This window comes from Pelophylax lessonae (genome assembly GCF_965119305.1).
Source record: "Pelophylax lessonae genome assembly, chromosome: 2".
Taxonomy (NCBI): Eukaryota; Metazoa; Chordata; class Amphibia; order Anura; family Ranidae; genus Pelophylax; species Pelophylax lessonae.
Genome location: NC_138769.1, coordinates 728,606,664 through 728,627,050, shown reverse-complemented (window position 1 = coordinate 728,627,050; position 20,387 = coordinate 728,606,664). Strand labels below are relative to the sequence as shown.

At 44.0% G+C, this 20,387-nt stretch overlaps 1 protein-coding gene across 1 annotated transcript in view; it reads right to left on the bottom strand.

The window, feature by feature from the left end:
• Positions 1 to 20,387, bottom strand: part of LOC309548317 (tRNA wybutosine-synthesizing protein 4-like) — a gene marked incomplete at its 3' end in the record, with an annotated part of 68,194 nt that overhangs the window by 42,452 nt on the left and 5,355 nt on the right. Inside the window, exons 3-6 of the mRNA XM_082248256.1 lie at positions 19,232 to 19,313; positions 17,641 to 17,827; positions 12,072 to 12,228; positions 3,478 to 3,667 (exon numbers count right to left, since the gene is read on the bottom strand). Coding sequence (XP_082104382.1) covers positions 3,478 to 3,667; positions 12,072 to 12,228; positions 17,641 to 17,827; positions 19,232 to 19,313 — 616 coding nt within the window. The remainder of the gene's footprint in view (positions 1 to 3,477; positions 3,668 to 12,071; positions 12,229 to 17,640; positions 17,828 to 19,231; positions 19,314 to 20,387) is intronic.

Here is a 20,387-nt window from a genome sequence, read left to right as displayed (position 1 = left end):
TCACATGACGGTTGTAAACAAGGGATGGCTTCCTTTCATGCCATCTGTAACTGAAACCGTGACCCCACAATGTGCTTCCATCAGAATACCGCTTCCTTCAGTCTTGAACATAGATATCAGATATTCTTGCCGCCCCATACTAAAACTAGACGAGAATAGCTTGTAAAGGTCTGGAACCTTTATTGAACAAACTCACATACAATATATACCACACAGGAGGACATCCCCCCCCTCCTGATCAGATTACCCCACCAGGTCAGGGGTTGCCTGATTACATTATCCTATGCAGATGAAATTGTGTACAGAAATATAATTAACCTGAACTAATTATCTAGTCATCTTGACAAACAATAGGTGAGTTAATTAACAATTTTACGCCTTCCTCTGGATCAACTGCAGGTATAGGATTGTGTATATGGGATTGTATGGTTGGGTTTTCTTTACTGTTTTCTTTTTGTTTGTTTTTTTATTGGTTTGGCCAGATGGACTTGTGTCTTTTTTCAACCTAACTATGTAACAATGGGACAGACAGGCTTAAAAGAAAACACATCGCACCTTAATACACAGACAATAGCAGGAGACCACCAGTAACAGACTGTCCGTTGAAGAACATGGAACAGAGGCCAATGTGACCAGCTCTTTCAATGAATATGTTCAGAATCAAACAGGAATAGTCCTCATATATTTCTTGAGATTACTGGTTTATAAATATTACTGTCCCATTCGAAGTAATCCAAACCATATTCTCAGTGTCCATTAAGTAGGGGCCCATCATTTCCTTGGTCACCCTGTGTCCCCATTATACACAGGGTGACTTACACATAAGAGGGGCCTAGGGAGCTGAGAGAGGGATTTCCCAACCTCTCTAAGGTAAGCTGGGTTCCACGGGCCCCCAACCAAAGATAAAGGAAAACTAATGCAGCCAGCACATTACCAATGATAAGCTAAAGTATAATACATTTTTGTTTATAGGTTTAAATACTCATTAACCACTTGCCGCCCGCCCACCGTCAAATTACAGCGGAGCGGTGCGGCTCTCGTTCTAGAACATCAGACGATGGCGCCCCAAAACGGGCACTCTTCCGGGCAAACTCAGCGCGGCCGCGCCTTGTCCTAGGAACCAAGTCATTAAGAACCTGTCCCTGATCTTGGTAAAGAGCCAATGACCTGGCTCTTTACCCATGTGATCGGCTGTGTCCAATCACAGCCGGTCACATGCAAATGAGGAAGTGCCATTTATTGGCTCTCCTCGCCTCACACTGTCAGAGTGTGTGGCGAGGAGAGCCAATCAGCGGCTCCGCCTCAACGGGGAGTCTAGGACAGGTAATCAGGGCACTGATCATCAGTGCCCTGGTTACAGTAAAGATAAAACAGTGCCCAAAAGTCACCCTAACAATGCCCATCAGTGCCTACATTTAGTGCCCACACTGAACTCAATCAGTGCCCACAGTGCTGCCAGTCAGTGCCAATCAGTGCCTTCTCCTCTGTGCTGCCCATCAATGCTGTCTGTCATTGCCCATCAGTGCTGCCCGTCAGTGCCACCCGTCAGTGCCACCCGTCAGTGCCACCCGTCAGTGCAGCATATTAGTGCCTCCTCATCAGTGCAGCCTATCAGTGCCACCTCATCAGCACACATCAGTGAAGGAGAAAAATTACTTATTTACAGTCAGAAAATAAGAAAAACTTTTTTTTTCTAAATTTTCTGTCTTTTTTTTTCTGTTTTTTTTTCTTTTTAGTAAAAAAAAAAAAAACCCAGCGGTGATTAAATACCACCAAAATAAAGCTCTATTTGTGTGAAAGAAATGATAAAAATTTCATTTGGATACAGTAGCCAACCAGGAACAACAGGATCTCCCCCGAAACAACGAACCCTCAAAGAGAAACCAAAAAAAAAGGGGGCTCTCTCTTAAACTGCAGCCTGCGATCCCTGTCACTAGGCAGAACAAAACTATGTTTCGGGGGAGATCCTGTTGTTCCTGTTTGGCTACGTTTGGCCATTGGGGCATTCAGGTTTTTTTGTTCCTGTCTTGTTCTCACCCCTCCATGTTTTGACTGCTTTGGGACATCCCTATGAGTCTATGATTAGGAGAGCTGCGTCTGTCGATGAACGATAGAGAAAACTGGATTTTTGTAAGAACTTAGCGTAAAATCCTTTTCTCTGAAGTTCATTGACAGACGCAGCACCCGCCCCTCTACTTTTGATTTATGGGGTCTTTTTCTGTCACTGCTTGCAACAAAACTGTTTGAGTATCGCAGAGCCTGGGGGGGTTATGCCTGCTGGGACAGCCCCTGAAGGCGTGGACAAGACTTTTTTCCGCCTAGGGCCTATTCCTAGTGGGAGGAGCATAAACCTATAGTCTATGATTAAGCAGAGCTGCGTCTGTCGATGAACGATAGAGAAAATGGCCTGGTCATTAAGGGGGGGGGGGGGGGTAAAACCTTCCAAAGCTGAAGTGCTTAAAGCATGTTGATGGGAAGTGTGTCTGGGCATGGCTATGATTTTGTTATGAAAGCAATGACCTCACAGGCTTTAAAGTGATTGTAAAGTCTCATTTGTTTCGTCTCATTTGTTTCCCTTATACAAATAAACACATTATACTTCCCTCCAATGTACAGAGGTTTTGCACCCGGTTTTGTGGCCCAGGTCCCACGCTCGCTCTCCTGGCCCCTCCCTCCTCTTGAGTGCCCCCACAGCAAGCAGCTTGCTATGGGGGCACCTGACCCGAGTCACAGCTCCCTGTATCCATTCAGACATGGAGCCCCATCTGGCCCCGCCCTCTCTCTCTCTCTCCTGATTGGCTAGCTGACTTTGATTGACAGCAGCAACAGCCAATCCGGAGGGAGAATCCCAGACGGCTGAGACACTCGCGAACATCTCCGGACAGAGAGAGACCTCGGGTAAGTATTAGGGGGGCTGGGGAAGCTGCTGCACGCAGAAAGTTTTTTATCTTCATGCATAGAATGCATGAAGATAAAAAAAAAATCCTTCTGACTTTACAACTCCTTTATATGGTTCAAAACTAGATAGGTTTAGAGACAGGAAGTAATGGTCCATCCTGGATCCGTTTTTGAGCCAAAGAGAAAGAAAAAAAAGAAACCGTAAAAAAAAAATAATAAAAAAAAAATAAAATAAAGAACGAAAGCAATACAGATACACACAAAAAAAAGGAAAAAACACACAAAAAAGGAAAAAAAAAAACTAAAGAAAAATACAAAAAAAAAAAATTGAGTAAGCTACCCTAAACACACCCAAAAAAAGTAGAGTAGATCATTTAATTCCCCAAAATCTGCTCAAACAACTTAATGAGAAAACGGAGAGTTTCTGCATTGGCAGGCATTGGAGTACAAAATAAAAACTTTTTGCCCTTTATAAAGTGAGCTCTACATACAGAAGAAAAGGACACTCAGTAGGAAGCAGTTGGTGAAGGATCCATAGCAGACAGGAAGGGACATAAATTAATGACGCACAATTCTGACCTCCTGCAGGAAGCGGTGCTCCTGATCCTCCAGCCACGGATACGCCGCCACTGAGCGCAGTGCAGAGTTCAGCGACACAAAGTGATTCATCATCACCTGACCAAATGGGTCACATGGTGAAAACTGCTCATATAAGACGAAGCGGGAATGAGGAAATCGTCTTGCTGCCCAGCCAATCACTTCTGTGGATCTGCAGAACAAATGAAGCAAAACGAATCTCATGTGATAGATGCCCTTCCCATTATACAATTATTTCACTCTAGTTTCATCATTACTTGACCTAAATACCATATTATATACAATATTACCCCAACGCAGTGATGGCGAACCTTGGCACTACATTTCCCATGATGCTCAACTACACTGCAGAGTTAATGAGCATCATGGGAAATGTAGTTCCAAAACATCCGGGGTGCCAAGGTTCACCATCACTGGGGGATGCCCTACCTAAGGTATATATTCCTTGCTTGTAAGCAACCTTCCTTGAAACTCGCCTGTTCATACACTATATTCCCAAAAGTATTGGGACTTTACACACGGGAACTTTAATGGCGTCCCAATCTTAGTCCGTAGGGTTCAATATTGAGTTGGCCCACCCTTGGCAGCTATAACAGCTTCAACTCTTCTGGGAAGGCTGTCCACAAGGTTTAGGAGTGTGTCTATGGGAATGTTTGACCATTCTTCCAGAAACACATTTGTGCAGTCAGGCACTGATGTTGGACGAGAAGGCCTGGCTCGCAGTCTCCACTCGAATTCATCCTAAAGGTGTTCTATCGGGTTGAGGTCAGGACTCTGTGCAGGACAGTCAAGTTCCTCCACCCCAAACTCACTCATCCATGTCTTTATGGACCTTGCTTTGTGCACTGGTCCAAATCATTTGGTGGAGGGGGGATTATGATGTGGGGTTATTTTGCAGGAGTTGGGCTTGGCCCCTTAGTTCCAGTGAAGAGAACTCTAAAGGCGTCAGCATACCAAGCCATTTTAGACAATTTCATGCTCCCAACTTTGTGGGAGGAGTTTGGGGATGGCCCCTTCCTGTTCCAACATGACTGCGCACCAGTGCACAAAGCAAGATCCATTAACCACTTGCCGACCGCCGCACGACTATTTACGGCGGCGGTCAGCCCCTCACAGGCAAAGCGACGTAGGTCTACGTCGCTAGCCTGTGAGGGTCTAGGGAGCGAGCGTGCTCCCGCTCGGTCACGGACCCCCCCGCGCGTGTGCCCAGCGGACCCGATGTCTGCTGGTCACTCGGCGATCGTCGGTGGAGAGGGAGAAAGGCAGGCGGCTGATGTAAACAAGCCGCCTGTCAGTCTCCCCTGTGTAGGAATAGTGATCACACGGTTCTGCTATGTAGGACTGTTGATCACTGTTCTTACACATCAAGCCACATCCAATCACAGTTGGAAGCACGCCCCTAGGGACACACATAGCCCCTCCCTCTCAAAAAAGTTAACCCCTTCACTGCCAGTGTCATGTTTACAGTAACAGTGCATATTTTTAGCACTGATTACTGTAGTAATGTCACTGGTACCCCCAAAAGTGTCAAAAATGTCAGTGAAGGGTCCGATCTGTCCGCCGCAACGTCGCAGTCCAGCAAAAAAAAAAAAAAAAATCACAGATCGCCGCCATTACTCGTAAAAAAAAAAAAAAAAAAAAAAAAAAGACAAAAATCTTTCCCTTAGTTAGTAAAACGCAATAACTTTTGCGCAAACCAATCAAAATACGCTTTTTACGATTTTTTTTTTTACCAAACATATGTAGCATAAAACAAATTGGCCGAAAATGTTAAGAAATTTTGATTTTTACATTTTTTTGGGGGAATTTCATATAAAAAAAATGTGAAAAATATTGTTATTGTTGCAAAATTTACGCTCTTTTTTTGTTTATAGCGCAGGATCAAAAATCGCACAGGCGATCAAATACCACCAAAAGAAAGCTCTGTTTGTGGGAAAAAAAGGACGTCAAATTCGTTTAGGTACAGCGTCGCACGACCGCGCAATTGTCCGTTAAAGTCACGCAGTGCCGAATCGCAAAATAGGCCCTGGTCAGGAAGGGGGTAAAATCTTCCGGGGCTTAAGTGGTTAAGATATGGATGAGTGAGCTGGTGCGCATTCAAATAATAATAACATTTCTGCGCTGTGTGTTAGAATTAGGCAGCTAACACTAAAGTGGTTTACCCAACCAACATAAAATAATACAAGAATAAAAACAGTGTAGCACACTAGATAAGTACAAATAAATGTTCATAAAAAGTCCAAGCAATCAGGTGTCCATAGTGAAGATCTTCAATGTGATGATTATCACTTCAAGGTGGAGTAATGTATATCACTCGTGAGTCACCGCCATCACCAAATAAGTTGGACACTCACCAGATGGTGCGCAGTCATGTTAGAACAGGAAGGGGCCATACCCAAACTGTTCCCACAATTTTGGGAGCATGAAATTGTCCAAAATGTCTTGGTATGCTGACGCCTTAAGTGTTCCTTTCACTGGAACTAAGGGGCCGAGCCCAACCCCTGAAAGACAACCCCACACCATAATCCTCCCTCCACCAAATGATTTGGACCAGCGCACAAAGCAAGGTCCATAAAGACATGGATGAGCGAGTTTGGGATGGAGGAACTTGACTGGCCTGCACAGAGTCCTGACCTCAACCCGATAGAACACCTTTGGGATGAATTAGAGTGGAGACTGCAAGCCAGGCCTTCTTGTCCTGACCTCACAAATGCGCTTCTGGAAGAATGGTCAAACATTCCCATAGACACTCCTAAAACCTTGTGGACAGCCTTCCCAGAAGAGTTGAAGCTGTTATAGCTGCAAAGGATGGGCCAATTCATTATTGAACCCTACGGACTAAGACTGGGATGCCATTAAAGTTCATGTGTGTGTAAAGGCAGGCATCCCAATACTTTTGGTAATATAGCGTTTATTTATAGCCGTATCAATCATTGCTTGAGGTGCACTATGATAACTTGAACAGAAATATTGAATGGACGCTACTTTTCATATACTCCGTTTCTTTAACAGTTTATTTTTATATTTTAGTATATACATATCTTGCAATTGTTCAGGATGTTCTTTTATGTTGTACTTAATATTTATACTCAGGGCTTTTTTTCAGCTGGAACTTGGTGGAACTCAATTCCACCACCTTTGGCTCAGGCCCTCTGCTCCCTGCTCATCACTATCACTTATAAACACAGGGTGGTGGTTGACGTCAACTGATGACGAAATGCGTCGGCGGTACCAAACGTAACGTCAACACGCCCCCCTTCTGTGCCGGCTCTGCCTTTCTGCTCTAGCGAGGGCGCGGGACGCCGCGATCCGGTCTACAGCCTTGATACATATACATGCGCTTGCTATCTGGAATATTGTAAGTTACTTTTCAAATAAATCTTGGTATTTTTTTATGGGATTACACTATAGTCTCTGTTTATATCTTTTACACATACTCAATCCTGCCTGGTTGTCTGAGTGAGCCCTGAGGACCATGCTTTGGAGGTGTTCAATGCGATTCTGAGGTTTACCATAACACACACACTTTTGGGGCCACTTCATTAATTTGAATGGGCATATCTTTCTGGTAAGCAGCTTCTACCTTACCATTGTACCGTGGTGTTCCTCACTCACCTTCCCGTTGTTGTCACAAGAGGAGAATTTTATAGGATCTTTTCTGGATCATTTTGCACAATTTATTTGGGACTTTTGTTTTTCACCTTATGGACTTTAATTATATGTAATTCACTTTACATATTGTTTTTTTATTATTCATAATTTTATTATATGTGGCATTCACATGTGATATAAGTTTATGGTTTAGCGCTACACTTAATATTTATACTAATATTGTTCTTTTATGTTGTACTTAATATTTTCCTTGAAAATTAATAAAATTACCCATTCCTTGACCTAAACACAAGAGAGATAGGAGAGATGGCATCTAAAACTATATTTTATTGAGGAATAGTTCCACATTTTTTTCCCCACGCTATAGAGCCGCCTCTCCCATCCTTGACCCATCTTCTGTCCTTTCCTTGCACCTCTCCTACAACAATCCCAACCCTATAGCTCATACTCACCCTAACCCAACAACCCCAACCCTATAGCTCATACTCACCCTAACCCAACAACCTCCAACCCTACAGCTCATATTCACCCTAACCCAACAACCCCAACCCTATAGCTCATACTCACCCTAACCCAACAACCCCCAACCCTACAGCTCATACTCACCCTAACCCAACATCCCCCAACCCTTCAGCTCATTATTCATCCTAAACCAACAACCCTCAACCCTACAGCTCATACTCACCCTAATCCAGGGATCCTCAAACTACGGCCCTCCAGCTGTTGAGGAACTAAACATCCCATGAGGCATCGTAAAACGTAAAACTCTGACATTCACAGACATGACTAGGCATGATGGGAATTGTAGTTCCTGAACAACTGGAGGGCCATAGTTTGAAGACCCCTGCCCTAATCCAACAACCCCAACCCTACAGCTCATACTCACCCTAACCCAACAACCCCCAACCCTTCAGCTCATATTCATCCTAACCCAACAACCCCAACCCTACAGCTCATACTCACCCTAACCCAACAATTCCATCCCTACAGCTCATACTCACCCTAATCCAACAACCCCAGCCCTACAGCTCATACTCACCCTAACCCAACAACCCCAACCCTACAGCTCATACTCACCCTAACCCAACAACCCCAACCCTACAGCTCATACTCACCCTAACCCAACAACCCCAACCCTACAGCTCATACTCACCCTAACCCAACAACCCCAATCCTAAAGTTCATACTCACCATAACCTAACAACCCCAACCCTACAGCTCATACTCACCCTTATCCAATAACTTCAACCCTACAGCTCATACTCACCCTAATCCAACAACCCCAACCCTACAGCTCATACTGTCCATAACCCAATATCCCCAACCCTACAGCTCATACTCACCCTAACCCAACGACCCCAACCCTACAGCTCATTCTCGTCCTAACCCAACAACCCCAACCCTAAAGCTCATACTCACCCTAACCCAACAACCCCAACCCTTTAGCTCATACTTGCCATAACCCAACATTCCCCAACCCTACAGCTCATACTCACCCTAATCTAACAAGCCCAACCCTACAGCTCATACTCGCCCTAATCCAACAACCCCAACCCTACAGCTCATACTCACTCTAATCCAACAACCTTAACCCTACAGCACGTACTCACCCTAATCCAACAACCTCAACCCTACAGCTCATACTCACCCTAATCCAACAACCCCAACCCTACAGCTCATACTCACCCTAATCCAACAACCTCAACCCTACAGCTCATACTCACCCTAATCCAACAACCTCAACCCTACAGCTCATACTCACCCTAATCCAACAACTCCAACCCTACAGCTCATACTCATCCTAATCCAACAACCCCAATTCTACAGCTCATACTCACCCTAATCCAACAAGCCCAACCCTACAGCTCATACTCGCCCTAATCCAACAACCCCAACCCTACAGCTCATACTCACCCTAATCCAACAACCTCAACCCTACAGCTCATACTCACCCTAATCCAACAACTCCAACCCTACAGCTCATACTCATCCTAATCCAACAACCCCAATTCTACAGCTCATACTCACCCTAATCCAACAACCTCAACCCTACAGCTCGTACTCAGCCAAATCCAACAACCTCAACCCTACAGCTCATACTCGCCCTAATCCAACAACCCCAACCCTACAGCTTATACTCACCCTAATCCAACAACCTCAAACCTACAGCTCATACTCACCCTAACCCAACAACCCCAACCCTACAGCTCATACTCATCCTAATCCCAACACCACCAATCCTACAGCTCATACTCACCCTAATCCAACAACCCCAACCCTACAGCTCATTCTCAAACTAACCTAATTGGAACCACTTTAGCTCCAGGCCTTTTTTTCGGCACTTTTTGTTTACATTTATCAATCAGTATGTTTTGCTAGAAAATTTCTTAGAACCCCCAAACATTATATCTATTTTGAAAACAGAGGCCCAAGAGAATAAATTGGTGGGTGTTGCAATTCTTTTATGTCACAGCCATTTTAAACGCATTTTTATTTTATTTTTTTAGGAGGAAAGTACACTTTTTTGAATTTTAATATACTTAAACACAATATAATACCCAATTGTTTGGTGAAATTTGAAAGATGACTTATGCCAAGTAAATGAATACCAAAGATGTCATGCATTAAAATTGTGCACACCCCTGCAACGGCAACAAACAATGTAAATTTTACTATTCATAGGCGACACTTTAAAAGCCTTTAAAGGTTACCACTTTAGATTTACAGAGGAGGTCTGGTGCTAGAATTATTATCCATGATCTGATGTTCAGGATACCTCGTGTGTGGGACAATCGTTGTATGTGTGCGTGCCGGACCGACACATGCGTTCGCCTTTGCTTGCAAGCACTTTAAAATTTTTCTTTTTTAATTATTTTTTTTGGATCACTTTTATTGCTGTCACATTTAAATATCCCGTGTGACAGCAATAGGCATGTGACCAGTGCTCTTTATGGAGAGATCTGGGGTCTATAAGACCCCTGATCCCTCCTCTGCCCTTAAAAGCATTTGATCACGCCAAGGTTGGTGAGATCAAACGCTTTTGATTTTTTAAAATACATTTTTTTTATCACTTTTATTGCTGTCACAAAAATGTAAACATCCCATGTGACAGCAATAGGCATGTGACCAGTACTCATTATGGAGAGATCTGGGGTCTATAAGACCCCTGATCCCTCCTCTGCCCTTAAAAGAATTTGATCACGCCAACGTCGATGAGATCAAACAGTTTTGATTTTTTAAAATACATTTTTTTTTTTATCACTTTTATTGCTGTCACAAGGAATGTAAACATCCCATGTGACAGCAATAGGCATGTGACCAGTACTCTTTATGGAGAGATCTGGGGTCTATAAGACCCCTGATCCCTCTTCTGCCCTTAAAAGCATTTGTTCACACCAAAGTCGGTGAGATTCCACAACTTTTAATTTTTTTAAATACATTTTTTTTTGATCACTTATTGCTGTCACAAGGAATGTAAACATCCCGTGTGACAGCAATAGGCATGTGACCAGTACTCTTTATGGAGAGATCTGGGGTCTATAAGACCCCTGATCCCTCCTCTACCCTTAAAAGCATTTGATCACGCCAACGTCGGTGAGATCAAACGCTTTTGATTTTTTAAAATACATTTTTTTTATCACTTTTATTGCTGTCACAAAAATGTAAATCATCCCATGTGACAGCAATAGGCATGTGACCAGTACTCTTTATGGAGAGATCTGGGGTCTACAAGACCCCTGATCCCTCTTCTGCCCTTAAAAGCATTTGAGAGATCAAACGCTTTTGATTTTTTAAAATACATTTTTTTTTATCACTTTTATTGCTGTGACAAGGAATGTAAACATCCCATGTGACAGCAATAGGCATGTGACCACCAGTACTCATTATGGAGAGATCTGAGGTCTATAAGACCCCTGATCCCTCCTCTGCCCTTAAAAGAATTTGACCATGCCAACGTTGGCGAGATCACACGCTTTTACATTTTTTTTTTATCACTTTTATTGCTGTCACAAGGAATGTAAACATCCCATGAGACAGCAATAGGCATGTGACCAGTACTCATTATGGAGAGATCTGGGGTCTATAAGACCCCTGATCCCTCCTCTGCCCTTAAAAGAATTTGATCACGCCAACGTCGATGAGATCAAACACTTTTGATTTTTAAAATACATTTTTTTTTTTTTTATCACTTTTATTGCTGTCACAAAAATGTAAACATCCCGTGTGACAGCAATAGGCATGCGACCAGTACTCTTTAAGGAGAGAGCTGGGGTCTATAAGACCCCTGATCCCTCCTCTACCCTTAAAGAATTTAATCACGCCAAAGTCGGTAAGATCAAAGGCTTTTGATTATTTTAAATACATTTTTTTTATCCCTTTTATTGCAGTCACAAAAATTTAAACAACCCGTGTGACAGCAATAGGCATGTGACCAGTACTCATTATGGAGAGATCTGGGGTCTATAAGACCCCTGATCCCTGCTCTGCCCTTAAAAGCATTTGATCATGCCAAAGTCGGTGAGATCAAATGCTTCTGATTTTTTAAAATGGCACCTTTTATGTCTGTGGAAACCAGAAGTGATGTTGAGCTGATTGCTTCGGGGGTTTCCTATATCATAGAGGTGATCAAAGAACTTCGGGTCCATGATCGCCTCTATGATCAACCATTTGGAAGTGCCGGCTGGTCAACTGGAACTCCCGGTAGGACGGGAGATCTTGGTAAAGGTGTGGAAGGCGGGACGGGAGATCTTGGTAAAGGTGTGGAAGGCGGGACGGGAGATCTTGGTAAAGGTGTGGAAGGCGGGACGGGAGATCTTGGTAAAGGTGTGGAAGGCGGGACGGGAGATCTTGGTAAAGGTGTGGAAGGCGGGGGGAGGGGGGGTCCCCTCCCGTCTAGTTAGCTTTTACAAGAGATCTGGTCGTAAGGAATACACAGAGCCTAGTGTTTCAGTATCTGCACCTACCTGGTGGGATCCATGTAGCACAGAACTACTTCTGCTAGTACAAGAGTGGGACAATTCCATCTCATCCCAGCACCATCCAGTGCAGAATCCAGGGCAGCAATGTCACCAAGATCCACGCCAAGGAGCTTATAGCCCTCTGAGAGAAGGACAGAACATCCTGGGGGGGTGGAAGAAAGAAAGAGATGCACTAAAGAATGACGACAAGAAGAGGAAGAACCACTGAAACTGGATAAAGAATGAACACAAAAGCGGAGTTGTGATCATTGAAAACCAATCACTTTTCATTTGAAGCAATATCTAAAGAGTAACTCCAGTTTTGTTGAGAAAAAAACATTTCCCTCAGGATAATCAATGTACAGTGCAAGGATTTTAACAAACCTTGCTGCCTTTTGTTATTCTGAAGAAATCCCAGTGGGAACGATTCACTAAGTGAGATTTTACCGCATCCGAGTATGCGGTAAAATAATTGCCCAACGTTCCGAAAAAAAAAAACTTGTGCAATTCACGAAGAAATTCTCCTTAACCACTTGCCGACCAGCCGCTTTACATATACTGGGGCATGTCGACTCTGTCCCACAAAACGACGTACCGGTCCGTCATTAGCGGGGGCGCGCCCACACACCCATTTACCCCAGGGGAAGCCAATTCGTGGGTCCGGAGGCCGCGATTGCCACCGGGCACCCACGATTGCCACCGGGCACCCACGATCGCTCCTCGTGGAAACAGAACGGCGGTCTGCCATTGTAAACACAGCAGACCGCTGTTCTGTCCATTATGAACACAGGGATCCTGTGTTCCTCTTATTTAGGAACACAGGTCTCTGTGTTTATGCAGCAAGCCCATCCCCCCCCCCCACCACTGTCAGAAAGCACCCACTAGGGACACATTTAACCCTTTGATCGCCCCTGGTATTAACCCCTTCCCTGCCAGTGTCAGAAGACCGTTCTCCTCCCTGGAACGATCACAGAGCACATGTGATCCTTCTATATAGGATCACATGTCTCTATGGTCACTTCACACGCCCCCCCACAGTTAGAATCTAGACTCTAGGGGGTGAGCGTGCCCGTCCCCGCTCGTCACCCGGGGAGCCAGTGCGTGTGACCAGCGGCTCCGATGGTCGCCGGCTACTCGCGATCTTCCGCAGCTGAGAGAGAAGGATGGACGGCTGATGTAAACACAGCCGTCTGTCATTCTCCCTGAAGTGATCACAGAGGCCATGTGATCCTTCTATATAGGATCACATGTCTCTATGGTCATTTCACAAGCCGCGCCCCCCCACAGTTAGAATCACTCCCCTAGGTTCACATTTAACCCCTTGATCGTCCCTGGCGTTAACCCCTTCCCTGCCAGTGTCATTATTACAGTAACGGTGCATATTTTCAGCACTGATTACTGTAGTAATGTCACTGGTTCCCCCAAAAGTGTCAAAAATGTCAGTTAGGGGTCCGATCTGTCTGCCGCCGCAATGTCGCAGTCCCGCAAAAAAAAAAAAAAAAAAAAAAAATCGATGATCGCCGCCATTACTAGTAAAAAAAATAAATAGAAATGACAAAAATCTTTCCCGTAGTTTGTAGATGCGATAACTTTTGCGCAAACCAAATAAAAATACATTTATTGGGATTTTTCTTTACCAAAAATATGTAACAGAATACAGAATGGCCTAAAATGATGAGAAAATGTGATTTTTATTTATTTTTTTGGGGGGGGATGTTATATTGCAGAATGTGGAAAATATTGTTTTTTTTTTTTTTTCAGAACTGTCGCTCTTTTTTTGTTTTATAGCGCAAAAAAATAAAAAAAATGCACTGTGATCAAATACCACCAGAAGAAAGCTCTATTTGTGGGGGAAAAAAAAATAAATTATTATTTGGGTACAGCGTCGCACGACCGCGCAATTGTCAGTTAAAGTAACGCAGTGCTGAATCGCCAAAAATGGCCTGGTCATTAAGGGGGCAAAACTTCAGGTACAGAAGTGGTTGATTAATGCATACATTTCCTTTTTTTTCATGTGACTTTAATGTATTTTTGTGTGGTATTTAACAAGTGTTTTTGGTGTTTTCGCTAAATACCGCATACGAGCAATAGTGAATTTACATTATCACATGCGTTAAGTGGTCACGTGACGGTCATAACGCATGCGATAACCTTTAGTGAATTGTGCCCTGTGTGTTTGTCTGTGTCCAGGTCCAGAGTGAATCTAATGGGAGTGGTTTCATAATTAATCAACCACCTGCTGCACTTGCAGGGTGTTAATGAGGAAAGTGACAATGGCATCTCTTTAGATGTGTTCCTATTGGGAGTAACTCTCCAAAAATGACATTTTTGTTGCAGGGGATGCCAGAAATCTGACTTGTATCTTAGTGCAGACTTCTGGGAAAATTGGTGAGCCAATCACACAAGCAGGAAATGATGTTTCTGGGGGTGTGGTCAGTATACATTCTGTGTACAGAACACCTCCAGGCGGCCATATTGCATTGCATTGTGCAGAAAATTACACAGCTGCAGATTGAAAAGGAAAGGTCATCTTTAATGCCATTCAATTACAATATGATTTGTGTCACAATTGTATACACTATATATATATATATACACACACACACACACACACACAGTACAGACCAAATGTTTGGACACACCTTCTCATTCAAAGAGTTTTCTTTATTTTCATGACTATGAAAATTGTAGAGTCACACTTCTAGAGGTAGTCACCTGAAATGGTTTTCTCTTCACAGGTGTGCCCTGTCAGGTTTAATAAGTGTGATTTCTTGCCTTATAAATGGGGTTGGGACCATCAGTTGTGTTGTGCAGAAGTCCGGTGGATACACAGCTGATAGTCCTACTGAATAGACTGTTAGAATTTGTATTATGGCAAGAAAAAAGCAGCTAAGTACAGGAAAACGAGTGGCCATCATTACTTTAAGAAATGAAGGTCGGTCAGTCCGAAAAATTGGGAAAACTTTGAAAGTGTCCCCAAGTGCAGTCACAAAAACCTTTAACCACTTAAGCCCCGGAGGATTTGGCTGCTAAACGACCAGAGGCTATTTTGCGATTCGGCACTGCGTGACTTTAACGGACAATTGCGCGGTCGTGCGACGCTGTACCTAAACGAATTTGGCGTCCTTTTTTTCCCACAAACAGAGCTTTCTTTTGGCGGTATTTGATCACCTGTGCGATTTTTTGATCACGCGCTATAAACAAAAAAAGAGCGTCAATTTTGCAAAAATAGCAATATTTTTCCCTTTTTTTTTATATGAAATTCCCCCAAAAAAAAATGTAAAAATCAAAATTTTTTAATATTTTCGGCCAATTTGTTTTATGCTACCTATGTTTGGTAAAAAAAAAATCGCAAAAAGCGTATTTTGATTGGTTTGCGCAAAAGTTATTGCGTTTACTAACAAAGGGAAAGATTTTTGTCATTTTTGTTGTTTTTTTTTTTAACGCGTAATGGCGGCGATCTGCGATTTTTTTTGCAGTACTGCGACATTGCGGCGGACAGATCGGACCCTTGACTGACATTTTTGACACTTTTGGGGTTACCAGTGACATTTCTACAGTAATCAGTGCTATACATATGCACTGTTACTGTAAAAATACACTGGTAGTGAAGGGGTTAACTTTATTTGAGAGGGAGGGGCTGTGTGTGTCCCTAGGGGCGTGATTCTAACTGTGATTGGCTGTGGCTTCAACTGTATGCAGAGTGATCAATGGATCTACATAGTAGATCCATGTGATCAGCTCTCATACAGAGAGGAGAATGACAGGCAGCTTGTTTACACAAGCTGCCTGACTTTCTCCCTCTCCCCCGCCGATCGCAGAGTGGCCGGCGGCGATCGGGTCCGCCGGTCACACGCGCGGGGGGGGTCCGTGACCACGCGGGAGCGGGAGCGCGCCTCCGGCGGCGCGCGCTCGCTCCCTAAACCCTCACAGGCGAGCGACGTAGACCTACGTCACTTTGCCTGTGAGGGGCTGACCGCCGCCGTAGATAGTCGTGCGGCGGTCGGCAAGTGGTTAAGCGCTACAAAGAAATTGGTTGACATGCGGACCGCCCCAGGAAAGGAAGACCAAGAGTCACCTCTGCTGCGGAGGATAAGTTCATCCGAGTCACCGGCCTCAGAAATCGCAGGTTAACAGCAGCTCAGATTAGAGACCAGGTCAATGGCACACGGAGTTCTAGCAGCAGACACATCTCTAGAACAACTGTTAGGAGGAGACTGTGTGAATCCGGCCTTCATGGTAGAATATCTGCTAGGAAACCACTGCTAAAGAAAGGCAACAAGCAGAAGAGACTTGTTTGGGCTAAAGAACACAAGGAATGGACATTAGACCAGTGGAAATCTGTGCTTTGGTCTGATGAGTCCAAATTTGAGATCTTTGGTTCCAACCACCGTGTCTTTGTGCGACGCAGAAAAGGTGAACGGATGGACTCTACATGCCTGGTTCCCACTGTGAAGCATGGTGGAGGAGGTGTGATGGTGTGGGGGTGCTTTGCTGGTGACACTGTTGGGGATTTATTCAAAATTGAAGGCATACTGAACCAGCATGGCTACCACAGCATCTTGCAGCGGCATGCTATTCCATCCGGTTTGCGTTTAGTTGGACCATCATTTATTTTTCAACAGGACAATGACCCCAAACACACCTCCAGGCTGTGTAAGGGCTATTTGACCAAGAAGGAGAGTGATGGGGTGCTGCGCCAGATGACCTCTGGCCTCCACAGTCACCGGACCTCAACCCAATCCAGATGGTTTGGGGTGAGCTGGGCCGCAGAGTGAAGGCAAAAGGGCCAACAAGTGCTAAGCATCTCTGGGAACTCCTTCAAGACTGTTGGAAGACCATTTTAGGTGACTCCTCTTGAAGCTCATCAAGAGAATGCCAAGAGTGTGCAAAGCAGAAATCAAAGCAAAAGGTGGCTACTTTTGAAGAACCTAGAATATGACATATTTTCAGTTGTTTCACACTTTTTTGTTATATAATTCCACATGTGTTAATTCATAATTTTGATGCCTTCAGTGTGAATCTACAATTTTCATAGTCATGAAAATAAAGAAAACTCTTTGAATGAGAAGGTGTGTCCAAACTTTTGGTCTGTACTGTACATATATATATATATATATACACACAATACACACACACACACATTATATATATATATATATATATATTTTTTTTTTTTTTCTACACAGTGGAGTTACCCTTTAAACAAGAATTTTGGTTGGTCACTAGGCAACAATTCTACTTTTGTTTCTCCAATTTAAATAAATCAGTTGCTAAAGCATTAAGGACCCTTTCACACTGGTGCGACTTGGGACTGCAAAGTCGCATGACAAGTCGTACCCCATAATGTCTAATGAATACCGCTCATATATATGTGACTGCAAGTCGCAGCGACTCCAAAAGTAGCCCCTGCACTACTTTGGTCCGACTTTGATGAGACTTGAGTTCCATAGACCTCAAGATTACACAGGCATTGCTTTAAGTCGCGTCAAAGTCGTGGGACTTTCAGGTCGCACAAGTGTGAAAGGGGCCTAAATGGCACATAGAGACATGACATGATGGATACTGTGCTGACCGGAGCCATCGTAGTCTGCCTTATCGCTAAGCATCCTCTTTAGTTCCTCTGTCCCTGCGATCACCCGACATTTTCTCTTCACCACTGCTGGAAAATCCACTTCCCAGAAACAAGTGCTTCCCCGCGCCTCCAGATTCCCGCACATCCGGAAATACAGCGAGTCAAATCCACATCCCAAAGACAGCACCTGTACAGAGGACAGGAGAGATCACACCATTACCATCCATCAACATCACGCATGTACTGTATACTGTCTGTGTTCCTCTTTATAGAGACCTTTAGGGTAATTACACGTGGTACTCATGTACAAACATCAGATACTACTGGCAGAAAAAAAATAAAAATGTGGGGAAGAGAGAGGAGAGGAAGAGGAGAGCCGGCCGGTTCATCAGAGAGCGGGGATCACCCGCTGTGACAGCTTTGATTTAAATTGCCCGGTGCTCGCACTCACACAAAGTCCCGCCTCTTGGACCGGCTTCTTTGATCGACAGCACACTGGTCCAATGCCGGGACCTGTGACATCTATCAAACGAGCCAATCCAGGAGGCGGGACTTTGTGTGACTGCGAACACCAGGCGATTCAATTCAAAGCTGTCACAGCGGGTGATCCCCGCTCTCTGATGAACCGGCCGGCTCTCCTCTTCCTTTCCTCTCTCTGATCCCCTGCGCTGATAGGCACTGATGAGGCAGCATTAATGGGCACCGGTCAGGCTGCACTTATGGGCACCGGTCAGGCTGCACTGATAGGCACCGGTCAGGCTGCACTGATAGGCACCAGTCAGGCTGCACTGATAGGCACCGGTCAGGCTGCACTGATAGGCACTGGTCAGGCTGCACTGATAGGCACCGGTCAGGCTGCACTGATAGGCACCGGTCAGGCTGCACTGATGGGCACCGGTCAGGCTGCACTGATGGGCACCGGTCAGGCTGCACTGATGGGCAGCGGTCAGGCTGCACTGATGGGCAGTGGTCAGGCTGCATTGATGGGCACCGGTCAGGCTGCACTGATGGGCACCGGTCAGGCTGCACTGATGGGCACCGGTCAGGCTGCACTGATCGGCACTAATTGGGCTGCATTGATGGACACTGATAAAGTTGCTGTTAATATTTATTTTTGTAACCCAATTCTGCATAAAACATTTACCAGTGTCATTTCAGGAGATAATTTATGAGGGCGTGTTTAGGGGGTGGAATTAGGGGCAGGGCAGGGTAGAGGTTGGGTGGGGCAACTGGTGGCGGGTAACCCTGAAGACCTGGCTAGTAGCCTTTGAGCCCTGCCATAGAACACAAGTATACTTCACTATAATTTGTATCAAACTATTATTTGATATGGCAGAAGACTAATATTAATATTAGTATTATTATTCAAGATCTGTTGAAATGAAGAGTCTTGTTGACATCTTTTTTATTTTTTTTTTGTATATTTTAGTTATTTAGGATATTATGTATGTTTTTTTTCCCCTGGTTTACTGTTTTTTGGTTTGTGGGCCTCTATTGGTGATGTAAATGTATAGGCAATCTTACAGTCTCCAGTTTCAGTAAATAAACCCCATTGTGCTTTTGGCAGAGGTTTCCCTCGCAGATCACTCGCCTGTCTGTGCGCACAATCCTTGGTGTCTTGGAGAAACTCCTTGATGCAGTGATTGATGGCCTGCGAGCGGACACAGTACCCCCTGCAGGACAAAAGGGAGACAGCAGATTATAGTGGTTGAATTGAATCAGTTAATCCCAAACTCACGCTCCCCATTCCAACAAGGCCATTTATCTCATTAACCGGACCGCCCACCACATATATACTGCGGCAGGCTGGCCCTCCTTCAGTCGTGCGTGGTCATTCCATAAGCCCCACCCCCATACAGTTAGAATCACTCCCCTAGGCTCACATTTAACCCATTGATCACCCACAATGTTAACCCCTTAGCTGCCAGTGTCATTAGTACATTAACAGTACTAATGTCACTGGTACTCCCAAAAGTGTAAAAAATGGCAGCTAGGGGTCCGATCTGTCCGCCACAATGTCGCGGTTCCGAGAAAAAAAAAAAAAAAAAAAAAAAAAAAAAAAAAAAAAAATCGCAGATCGCCGCCATTACTAGTTAAAAAAAAAAACAATAAAAATGACATAAATCTTTCCCGTAGTTAGCAGTATATTGGACACCAATCACAGTTTAATAATTTTCACTATTTTTTCTGCACCAGTAATTTCTTTAGCACCAGTATTTCTTTATACTATATGGTTTGATTTTTGCATCCTTCTTTATATATTTTTTTATGTATTCTGGTATATGACTGCAAAGTCAAAATAAGCACGAGTTAACCACTTAAGCCCCGGAAGATTTTACCCCCTTCCTGACCAGGGCCTATTTTGCGATTCGGCACTGCGTGACTTTAACGGACAATTGCGCAGTCGTGCGACGCTGTACCTAAACAAATTTGACGTCCTTTTTTTCCCCACAAACAGAGCTTTCTTTTGGTGGTATTTGATCACCTGTGCGATTTTTTGATCATGCGCTATAAACAAAAAAAAGAGCCTCAATTTTGCAAAAATAACAATATTTTTCACATTTTTTTATATGAAAATCCCATAAAAGAAATGTAAAAATCTAAATTTTTTAACATTTTCGGCCAATTTGTTTTATGCTACCTATGTTTGGTAAAAAAATAAAAAAAGATAAATCGCAAAAAGCGTATTTTGATTGGTTTGCGCAAAAGTTATTGCGTTTACTAAGGGAAATGGCGGCGATCTGCGA